This window comes from Polyodon spathula, chromosome 1 (genome assembly GCF_017654505.1).
Source record: "Polyodon spathula isolate WHYD16114869_AA chromosome 1, ASM1765450v1, whole genome shotgun sequence".
NCBI classification, from domain to species: Eukaryota; Metazoa; Chordata; class Actinopteri; order Acipenseriformes; family Polyodontidae; genus Polyodon; species Polyodon spathula.
The window spans coordinates 89,417,885-89,429,947 of record NC_054534.1 but is presented as its reverse complement, the minus strand read 5'-3'; the positions used below and the strand labels follow the sequence as shown (position 1 = coordinate 89,429,947).

The 12,063-nt window shown below is 35.8% G+C and overlaps 1 protein-coding gene across 1 annotated transcript in view; it reads right to left on the bottom strand.

The window, feature by feature from the left end:
* Positions 1-10,096, bottom strand: part of LOC121323847 (NACHT and WD repeat domain-containing protein 2-like) — a 31,003-nt gene extending 20,907 nt beyond the window's left edge. Inside the window, exons 1-3 of the mRNA XM_041265129.1 lie at positions 9,942-10,096; positions 9,346-9,519; positions 7,205-7,293 (exon numbers count right to left, since the gene is read on the bottom strand). Of these exons, the coding sequence (XP_041121063.1) occupies positions 7,205-7,293; positions 9,346-9,496 (240 nt within the window). The 5' untranslated portion in view covers positions 9,497-9,519; positions 9,942-10,096. The remainder of the gene's footprint in view (positions 1-7,204; positions 7,294-9,345; positions 9,520-9,941) is intronic.
* Positions 10,097-12,063: the final 1,967 nt, after the last annotated feature.

Here is a 12,063-nt window from a genome sequence, read left to right as displayed (position 1 = left end):
TTCGGTCTTGCTGACACGGGGTGGGATGACTATAGTTAGCAGTAAGTACAACAAATACACACTGAATCACAATACAGAGTGATATAGGTGTGCCACTTTTTTCTTGCCTGCCTGTCCTCTGAATAGTTACCACCAACAGCTCAAGCCATGCGAGCCCCCCTGCACTCCACTCCACTCCTCAAGCAGAACGACTGTGCCACCCTGACTGTGAACAGGTGTAAAAAAAAAAAAAAAAAAGTGCTTATTCTAAGCTCTCTGCACAAATCAGTGACCATTAGGACTGATGCTAAACGAAAGCTAGAGACAGTTGCATTTTACAACACAACGCAGTACGGTGTGGATATACTGGATAAAATGGCACGGCTGTCAAAGGTGGTACTCGCAGAGGGCCTGTGGATGTTTTTTAGAATGTTTTGGACATCCTGGTCTGTACCCATGGAATAAAAGGATGCCATCTCCGCAGTGGTCAGCTTTTTGATGTCTAATTGTGAAAAGGCAGTCTGTGGCAAATGCACTGGTACAGTTGAAAAGCGTGTTTTCTGCATAGATTGTACTGAGAAAGCTGTAATAGAACTCTGGATTTCTTGTAAAATCGCTAAACTCAAAGACACAAGGTAAGACATGCAAGTTAAATTTTTGTTTCATGTTCATAAAAACAAACTACGTCTGTAAAATATTGATCCATATCAAAATACAATAACAGTGTGTCGAAAGATGTGAACAAATGTGTAGCTTGAAATAACGCATTTTTAGATCAAGGCGTTCTGTGGCAAATCAACAGAATAAAAAAGTTTATTCAATGTAAAGTTAGTTTCATTAGAACCCTCAAACAACGAAACTATTAGATGTTCATCCAACAAACTACAAGTATTTATTTTTTAATTCAACATAGGCTAACAAGAAAAATGTAAAAGTATAGCTTAGGTAACCATTTTGCCTCAGTGTGGCACGTCGCACGTCGCCAACTATGTATCAGGCTTTAGAACCCTCCAAGATCACAATTTCAGTCTCAACCACAAGTCAGTAAAGAGAACAACACATCCCGATTTTCCGCAAGGAACAGGGCTTTTCCCAGTCCCGACTGTCAGTACACTTGGTTAGTGTACTATCAGTTAGATAAAATCAGTTGAGGATACTACTTTCTGTGTAGAGCTAAAACGAAAATTGGTTAGTGTTCGGTATTATGTCACGAGGGATGTGATATAATACGGGAATAATATTGCTTGGAAGCCGATTATCTTGGGACCGGGGACCTGGGGTTTAAGTTTTTTTATTTATTTTACTCTTTTTTTCAATTATTATTTGTATGTGACAGGCCATAGGTCCGCATGTGGTCAGCTTTTAGAGCGTTCAGCCAGTCGACATTTTGTAATTCTACTTTTATTCACAATGTCATCTCATTAACTTACTCCAATGGTTTATCATTCATTTTGATTGTCCTTTTGCTATAACAAACCCCTCGATACAACGGAGGCTTGGACCCCAACAGGTTCATTATATCGAGGGTGTACTGTACATGTGTATTGTGTTCAAAGAACTATTAAAAATAAGACTGGGACAATGTCCGTAATAAAGAACGTTATGATTATTTTTATTTCAGTGTTCATGTTCTGTTCCATTCTTTCATGTGTGGCTGAAGAAGGTATAAGTGGAAAATCAGTTATTTGACTGGTCAGTTAATTTTAGTGCTTGCACTGTATCCACTTATTTCCCAGAGATGACAAACAGATACTGGATCTCAGGAAAAAATGCCACCCGCATTTGCTTTCTTTGGACGATTGCAGTATACAGTAAAAAAATATAAAACCTGATTTCATGGCACTACAATCGTCTTGTTGCAATCAGGCTATTGATACTGGAATGGATTTATTGATGTAAATCTAGTTACTACTACAAATAACATTATTACTATGCTTTAGCAAACTACCCTGGGTGCTGTTTGGAATATTTTTTTAGCTTAGTCTCGACTGACTGATCCTATTAAAACAGATGACTATGCATACATTTGACTTAATGAGGACAGCAGTTAGGGTCTGAAGTCAATGATGATAATCCTGTTTGAAATCCCCAGAACTAGGGTGAAGAAAATCAGAATTAGTCACACCAATATACTTGATGAGTTATTTAGAGGACTTGTTCAAATTTGCGTTTGAGATGTTTTTATTGTACTGATGGGTTACTATCAAGTGTTTTTTTAACTGTAACGATAACGAAAATGTCTATTAATGAACATAAATCATATCCGTTAATAGTAACCATAGCAGTAACTAAAAAATAATGTAAAACGATAACAAAATAGTAACTAAAAAAACATATTTTGTTATAGTTAGGCTTGCTACTTTTTAACTTTTTGAAATACATTTATATAGGATAAACTGGTGTAAAACCAATTGCTATTTTTTATTTTCTTACCAAAAATAATTTAGAAATCATCTCTAGTTTGTGTAGTTTTTATACTTGCTGTTTGTCCCATCTCCATTCCACTCTGAATGGCCAGATTTCACTGTCAGTCAACTCAGTTAATAATAATAGGCTAGTGTAGTTTCACTGTCAGTCATTTCATCTTATTCTGACAGATCTCATTGAGTGAAGAGGCACTAGAATGCTCTCATTTGTTTAAATGACTGTTAATCATCAAGACCTGCACCCTGTTTACTTCATTTGCCAGCTACAATGCCTGTCATTCAAAGTACTTACTCTGAAATTAGTGGGTTAAAAGGTACATAAGGACCTTTTTTATTGCGTTACTGTGGCAAAGTAGTTAACAGAGTGCAGGTGCAGGTGATCAATAAACAGACAGACGATTATAATCCAGGTGCAATGTTGTTTAATGGTTTGTAATCAGATTGCCTGATGGCATAACATCAGTAAATAATAAACAATGTTAACAGACAATACAGCGGCGTGTATTGCTCTTTTTAAATCCACGGTTGGTCCCCAAATAATAGATAGCCCTGTTGTTATTCACCCACACGTAACACATAACACAAACACAAGTCCATAGTGAGTGCTGGAGTGCTCATAGTGAATATACAGTCCTTAAGGAAACAAAGTGCAGTGATGTTGTCTGGATTGGTGCTGCCTTTAGCGACAGCTCCGGATCGTGTTAGCCGTCTGAACAATAATAAACAGTATTTTTAGACAAGACAAAATAAACAAAACACTCACAATACTTTTCACAACACTAGTCCTTCCAGGTCGTTCCTTAACCATAACTGAAGGAACAGATCACGTCACTTTGACCCATTATTTGTACCGTCATGCATGACCTCTCAGAACTACATTTCCCATCATCCTCCTACTCACTAGTAAATCATCTGAACATATGTGAACAGGATGATGATGGGAAATGTAGTTCTAAGAGGCCCACTGGTTTGTGAGTTGAAAAGCGTGAACTATCCCAAACTGTCCCACTGAAAACAGAGCCATATGGTCACCTTAGCACAATAACCTGACCGACGGCTGAAGTCTCTGCGCAGGATGAAGTGGGCCTGTCTGCCTTGCTTTCCAGTGACTCTGAGTCCAGCTGTTCTGAAGCAGGAGAGGGGTGGACCTCAGACTCCTAATAATAAGTGCAAGTTAGTTCTGTTCAACTATCTCTAGTTTTGTTCTGTGCATATTATTGTTACCTGTACATTTCTGCTGTAAAAGTCTGTAATACACTTTTATATGCTGCGGTTTCGGTGGTTTATTTGAGGCAATTTTTAAATGTGTGTAGGATCTTTATCTATACGTACAGCTCCACTGTCACCAAACATTATTTCAATTAGAATGTTGGTAACCATGATTTTGTTGCATGTTGAATATGATGAAGGGATTTCACTAAATAAGACGTTTCTCAATGGCATAAAAAGTCTTTTTTTTAAAGCATAAAGGTCAATTTCACCGATTCTCTGCTTGAATAGAAAAATAGAAAAAAAACTGATAAATTCTATAATCAAAGTTAATCAAACAAAACTAGTGCTATATTATATGCATGGAATGAAAATGTATTGAGACAAAGCTGTTATCTGAATATGGAATGGTAATGTAAGCCTATAGAAAATGTACATTTTAATATGAGTTTCTGTTTCAATATGGTCCATATTCATAAAGCACTTTCAACCAAAATCAAAAGTAAACATCTAAACTGCCTACAGGGACTGTTAAATTAGCACATGAAAGAGGATCTGACACTACAACTTCTTTGAGATGTTTTATTTTTTATTTACTGTTTTATTTTTCATGGGTACTGTTGATTTAGGTAAGTTGCTTATATTTAACCCTTCTATATGCCTTGTTTTCAACAGGCATTGAGGCTCTACTTAAACATTTACAACTGCAAATTAAACGGTTTAATTATGTTTCCTCAAGTTAATTTAATGTAGAAAACTAAATATATTGTGTTACCTTTATTAAAATGTGCACGTAATCTACCGGTTAATCAATTCATGCCCATAAATTAAATGATCAAAAATTTGAATTGAGTGACAGCCCTAATTTCAATATAGCCTTTGGTGTGTATGTGGTTGGTTTTTTTTTTATTTTTATTTTACTCTGTAGTTAAGTCTTGGCGATATTAAAATGTTATTTGCTTATTTAGGTGTTCTTCCCTTGGAAAATACTAACCGGAGCTGTCAGTATACATCAGAATGTAATATAAAAGAGAGTGTGTGTGTGTGTGTGTATATGATTTAAACGCTGACACCTGCGTAGAATTTAAACGTTCACAAAAATTTACCAAAAGCACATCCCTACTAAGGAACTCCATTCCTTATACGGCAACAGGTAAGAGCGGAGCTAGAGAAAAGGTGTTTAGTTGTTGTTTAAACTTTGCCTTGTTCCGGTAATACATTAAAATCACAAATATTATGTGAAAATATACAAAACAGGTGATTTTTAATCGTTAAATAAAAACCTAGAATGAAGGGTGGTAATATACAGAGAAGGTCAGACAGCTAATGAACAGCTTAGGGGATTTTTTCCTCCACAGGCGTTTTGATATTGTCATGTTAATAAATAAAATAAATACCTCTGTACATACATACATAAGTACACCAGATTATTTCAACACAACTCTTACGATTGGCAGTTTTTTATTATTATTTTTTTTTTATAGGCATGGATACCAATAATAATTTGTAATGAACTACCACAGCTATATAAAAAAAAAAAAAAAAAAAAAAAATCTATTCTATGAATCTATTATAACTACTAATATAGTGTTTTTCCAAAAAGTACTGGCATCCAGGGTGTAGGCCTGCCTTGCTCCCTGTGTATGCCGAGTTAGGCTCTGGCTCACCACAGCCCTGTAAAGGGTTAAACGGTTATTGATAATGGATGGATAATAATGTACTTATTTTTCTGACACTTTTATCCAAAGCAACTTACAGGGGTACAACTAGTTACAAATTCTGGTACCCATTTGTCCCACCTGGGATATAACAGCCTCACATTTGTGTAACTTTACATTAGAAATGATGGGACTACATATTCTAAGAGCTGTAACTTTTAAAAAATGCTATACTAGGATTTTAATAATTAATATAACAGATTGATTTCTTAAAAAAAAAAAAAAAAACCTCAAAGAAACTAGTCTACTTAGTTTTCAAAGGCGTGTAAAATAAATTGTCGCCTCAAAAGGCATTATTTCCTACTTTCACAGCTCAATACTTTCTCTAAAACATAAAATATTTTACTTGTACATAGTGAAATTATGTAAATGTGGTTTGTATTTTATGAGGCATAACACACTGCTAAGACGACAAATAATATGCAAAAAATAAACAGAAAAACGGGACCACTGTGCATACCTGTAGTTGTGAAGTGGCTTTGAAACACTGTACTGATACCTAGATAAGATGGCGTTTAAACTCACATCCAAATGACATCATGTCTTATCTAATCCTTCTATATCTATGGCACAGCTGTAAGACTGCTGACCGATTTTATTGTGATTGGATAGAGCGTGGCGCTGCACTGATCACAGGAAGGAGTTTAGCAGTACAAAGGGGACGCAGCTACGTGAGTACGGCCCCTTACGAGGAAATGTTAATGTTCCGGAGCGCTGTGTGTTTTGTTTTGTTATTGGCAGATGGAGAGCCGTTCAGGAGCTGAAGCTATCGAGTCAGCACTTTCACTCGGATCACATGACTTGCCACACACCTGCAAACTGAACCTGCACCTGGAGCACCTTCCCTTGCACACCCCTTCAACCTGTGCACTGGTGGATCAGTGTACTGTATTTGTTTTGTGAAACCTTTTTGTTTGGGGACTGTACTGACATTTTCCCTCAACCACTGCTGGTATAGAGGGTGGATTATTTATTAAATAAACAGACAGTTATTTGTAAATACACCCACTGTTTGGATATTCCATTATTCCCACACTACTCACAGCCTGACAAGTTTATTACAAATGTGGTAGAGCTCACCAGGGCAGTATCAGCTATATAAGTCCTTATAAGGGACTAGTTCACAGGTAACCACTGAGGGTGACCGAAAAGGTGACACTAGCAATTTACAATACAAAAAGATACTGAAAACTCCATATTGCTGCTGACATAATAACATACTGTGACATCACATACTGTGATGTGAATCCAAGCTATGACTATATGCAAATATATACAAATGCTGTACTGGGCTCCTGAAATATTTTCATACTGACATATATGGCAATTCACGTACAATATACGGTCAGAGATGTTTAGCTCACAAGCCTGTCTTCAAGATGTTGCTGTGTCAATAAATGAGCTATTATGCAGCAAATCTCCCCCTATAGATATCAAGGGGAAGCCTATCAATGTCCTCCTCCCATCCTCACCTCCACTCCTTTTGTGGATCAATGAAAACACTGCTGTAAACAGCTGTAAAAGTATCACATTCATATTCTTCTTCTTCTTCTTATTATTTTTAGGTTCTGAGAACAGGTTACATGACATATACAAAAACATATGTAGTTTTCATATTCTTTGTAAATAGGGAAATAAAACAACAGCACCATTTCATTGTGTGATTGACTGGCTCATGTATGGTGCTGTTTTCAATCATTGAACCCAACATATCGCTTCTCAAATTCATCTCTTTGTGCGACGGCGGAAACAAAAAAGCAGCAACTTCGGAAATTAAGACAACACTGCCCCCTGTCACACATACATTCTGTAATATGTACCCAATCTGTATATTACAACATTTCTGTCAAATAATTGAAAAATAAATAATACCTGAAATTCTATCCCATAGTTTTCCCTGCAGAATTCCCTTAGTTTAGGATAAACGTGTTCTCTTAATGCATTTCTTTCAGCTTCTGTGTCTGCAATGATGAAGAAAACAATACAATTATAGTGAATTACAAGAAATGCTTAGAACACTGCTAATGTTTAAAATGTATATATTTTAATAAATGACTTTGGTACATTTAATTACATTTTTTTTTTAAATCAACTAATATGCAGGCTAAGGTATAATGTAAATGTCATGTGAACTTATTTTTGTAGTTCTGTGTTCCAATTATGTATGATTAGTAGGAAAAAAAAAAAAAAAAGTAATATATATAATATATATATATAATAATATATATATATATATATATATATATATATATATATATATATAATATATATCTATATAAGAGGTTTTTTTTTTTTTTGTTCTTTTTTCCCCAGTGGGAAATACAAAAAAAAAAAAAGAATCGGGGATATCATATACAAACATATGGGCCGCAAAGGGGAAAAACAGGGATATAGATCAACAGGGTCAATAGGAACTATTAAAGTATGTGTGTACCAGTGCTAAGCAAAAGTTTACAAACTTTTCTCAACCAGGGTGCCTTGTCCTGGGAAAAAATGTATTTAAAAAAAGTACAGTTGAAGCCGTAAAAGGCACAGAAAGGAAAAATCCAGGTCCACAATCAAAGCTTCAACAAAACAAAGTGTTTATTCTTACATAAATTAGCTAGGTAATTGTCAGTTTACAACAATACAGTTAAGACATACTGCAAAAAGTGGTTGAAAATGTATTTCATTCAGGTTTTTTTTAAATTTTATTTCACTGGGTCTAGCAATGAAAGATAACAAATGGGCACCCATAGACCATTGCACCAACTGTATATCCTTCACTTCTTAGCCCATATACTTTTAATTTGCACAAACAACATTTTACATTTCTCTGTTTAAAGTAATTATTAAATACAATACATGCTGTAAAAAAAACAAAAAAACGAAAAATAAATAATAAAACAAGGGCACATATTATTATAACAGTCAAATTTGATTAAGTAAACTCTAGTTCTATCCTCAGCCCAATTTGAGACTTCATTAAATGGTGCTGAAAAATACCACCAGGAGCTGTATGCCTGACATTTACTGTAACAAGGTATCTACCTAGATATGCAAGACAAAAAGCGGTTTGTTATGATACAGACCCTGTCTGGTTACAATGTGTCACAGTTCATTTGAATGATTTTCAACATTTTAGTAAGACCAGTACCTTGCGGGCCAAACAAGCAATATAGCTGATGACTGAGCAGCTGGGCTACAGCTTTTCCCTGGAGGTCTTCCTTCACATACAAAGACTGGCTAGGGAAATGACTTTCTATACCACACAGGATGGAATTTTCACCCCACCCCAACTAACTGCTATTGCTGCTGGTCAGTGAGGTCACTGAGTGACCAGGTATCTTAAATAATGCAAGTGCTGAGTTAATGACTGCACAGTTAGATTATTGACATATTGTAAAACAATATATTGTTTGTTAAACAGATCTCTAAAACTTGGAGTTCATGTGTTTTATTAATTTTCTGTGACTAATGAGGCAGGAGGTATTAACAATTAAAACTGGCAACAGTTATTCACCAAATGTAAAATTACATTTTTAGTACATTCAATTATTTAGTACATTTTGGAAATGCCAGTATATGGATTTAACGGAAAATATACCTACCCCTACCAGAACAATAATTTGTTTATCTATCTATCTATCTATCTATCTATCTATCTATATATATATATATATATATATATATATATATATATATATATATATCTATATATATATTATATAATCTATATATATATATCTATATATTAGATATATATTATATATAGCTTATAGATATATATATAATGATATATATATATTGCAATTGATTGTTACTGGGATACTTTTACATTGATTTCAAAACTGATGTACTAACGATATGCACACACACACTGCCCTTCTCATAGGGGATGAACTCGATCATGCACTGTTCGCCCACCCTACTTATAACAGTAAAAACAACAAATATGCATAAATGCAACACTGAGGCTGTATATCTTGAATACATAATATTACTGTTGCCGTATAAACTTTGTGTAGACTTACCATCGGGGTTGGCACACATAAAGACACGGACACTCTTGCCTGTCGGTACGTGGTGAGGAGAGATGGCGAGGACATTTCCACAGAGGGCCGCCCTGCGAAGTGAAGAGTCCCGGGGACAGGGCAGCCTGCTACCCACTCCTGTCGGCCACATGAGCGGCAAATACCAGCACAACACTAAACAGGAAAATATATATTAAGTGACTGAAAATAAACCGTGCTTCTGTAAGTTCATCTTTTTCATCAGCAACAAGCCATGCGCTTTAAAGAAGATGTCACAGGCGTGTAATTTTAGAATCACAGTATTAAACATATAGTATTTATATAGTAAGTATTTGCACACGATGCTTCGGATTTTAACACACACATTGAAGATAATTCATTTATTAAAATATTAACAATACATTCGAGAGAAGGCACAGAGTGGCTCGAAATAAATCACTTAGCGCACATAAAAGAATAAAAACATTAATAGAACATAGTGCTGCAGCGGATGTCTTCATTAGGCGGTAAATGCATACAAACACGCAGAAGTAACCAAAAGCAGTGATGCAGAGTGATATAGCCTGAATTACTGGTTTAAAAAATAAACCACCTACCAGTAGAAAGAAGAGAGAAAAAGAGAAGCAGTCTTCTGGCATCTGATGAAATTCCTCTTTAAAAACACACTCTCCCTATGGAGGATGTGATCTACGAACAGTTTATAAAACACTTTTGCTGAAGATTTACATTAATCCCGTTCCCGGGAATCTTAGTTTTGTTACAATAAGCCAAAGATCTCAGAGCGCAATGAAAAGCCTGATGAAAAAAAGGCTCCTTTGGAGTCTTGTTAACAAGAATCACTCTCAGCCAACTGAAATGAAAGAACGTTATCTCGTGTGACCGACCCCCAGACCTGTGCAGTAGCTTGACTGATAACTGTGAGGTTGTTTATAGTGAAAATACCGTCCGCTTTACAGGATATTTCAACCACGTTCAGAGAGTGACGCTGCTGTGCATTTCTGAGCGAAACTAGTGTTGTTTGCAACAACTTTGCTTTCAAAGATTTACAATGTGTTGGACCCTTTTCAGAAAATCTCAGGAAAATCAGACTAGACCACTTGAGCAAGTCTGTAACATGGTCTAATCTATACATTTACCTCACCTGCTGTAGTTTTTCATCATATAGGGTACATCTAATTAAAGCTTATTGGAAATGCATCTATACCGGTACTTTATGTGCAGATAAATAAACACATACAGTTTATACAATTAACTAATACATAGCAATTTAGAGAAAACCGTTAAATACAGTACATAGTATGGCGTGTTCTAAATAACCATGCAAGTGGTATCATAATGCAAAATGCAATGTCTTAGACCAGGAGAGATGTACTGAAGTCTGGAAATCTATAAGGAACCTATGGAGGGCAAAGGTGATATGGTAATATGGAAAAAAAAAGATCAGTCTTAACAGTTAAAATTATTTCAATGTGAACAAAAAAAAATGTTTTTGGACAGACTGGCTTTGAGATAGAGACAATACGGTGTGGGCAGGAGGCCAACAGACACAGTAACTTGCTCTGTAACTCACTCCTGAGATTGACTGCTAAATTAAAGCATTAGAAAATAGATTGTATTTTTTAGAGTATCTAGATAGTTATATTATATATATATATATATATATATATATATATATATATATATATATATATATATATATAAGAGATAGAGATCTCTCTCCTCGCGTCTTCCCTGGCGCTGCTCGAGAGAGAGAGATGCTCTCTAATCCTAATGATAGTATCATACTATCATAGTAGCATTCTACCAATCAAATGTATTCTACATTTTCCTAATAGTAATATAAACATATATATATATATATATATATATATACACATACACATATACACACACACACACACACACACACACACACACACACACACACACACACATATATATGTGGGCTACCACTGCTATTTTATTGGTACCTAAGAAACAAGGCTTGTACTACCACCTTGTAGATAGTTATTTGGTGCAGAGTAGAGAATCCCTCCCCTCAAAGAAAAACAACAGTGAAACAACATACAGTAGGAAACTCATGGACAACGAATTTGTCTGAATTCTCCCAGAACTCGAGTTGATGGATGACTCGAGTTGGTGAAAAAGGAGGCGTTTCCATAGTTCTGTACTGTATAAAACAGTTTTGCTGCAGTGACATTGTAGATGCTAGTATAACAAGTTTCTTTGTGACCGTGCTAAATGAAAAAATGGCAATTCAAAAACCGCAAAAATCCCCCAAGGTAGCAAATCCGCTGAATTTAAAACCAGCCCAAATGTCCCGTTATAAGGTATGTTCCAGCCCCCTACAATATTTTTGATTGACATTTAGTGATGTAATTCATCCCAGCTCAAATTCAGACTTTAGAATTCAGGCCAACCGGAGGAGTGAAATCAGACCAGATAATTCGGCTCCCGCCCAAATTGAGAGTCAACTGGAGTAATTTAAAAACACGGAATGGGTGGGGGGGGTGTGTGTGTGTGTGTGTGTGTGTGTGTGTGTGTGTGGTATTGGTGAACTGTCAATCAAAACACAAATTCGCAAATCGCAGTGAGAAGGGTGTCTCTGCAGACAGGAGGCACCAGCCATGTAGCTCCAGCCCTGTAGCCATGCCTGCGCAGCTCCTAAGTCACGTCATCTTTCTACACTACAGCCCAATCACATAGTAAGGATCACTT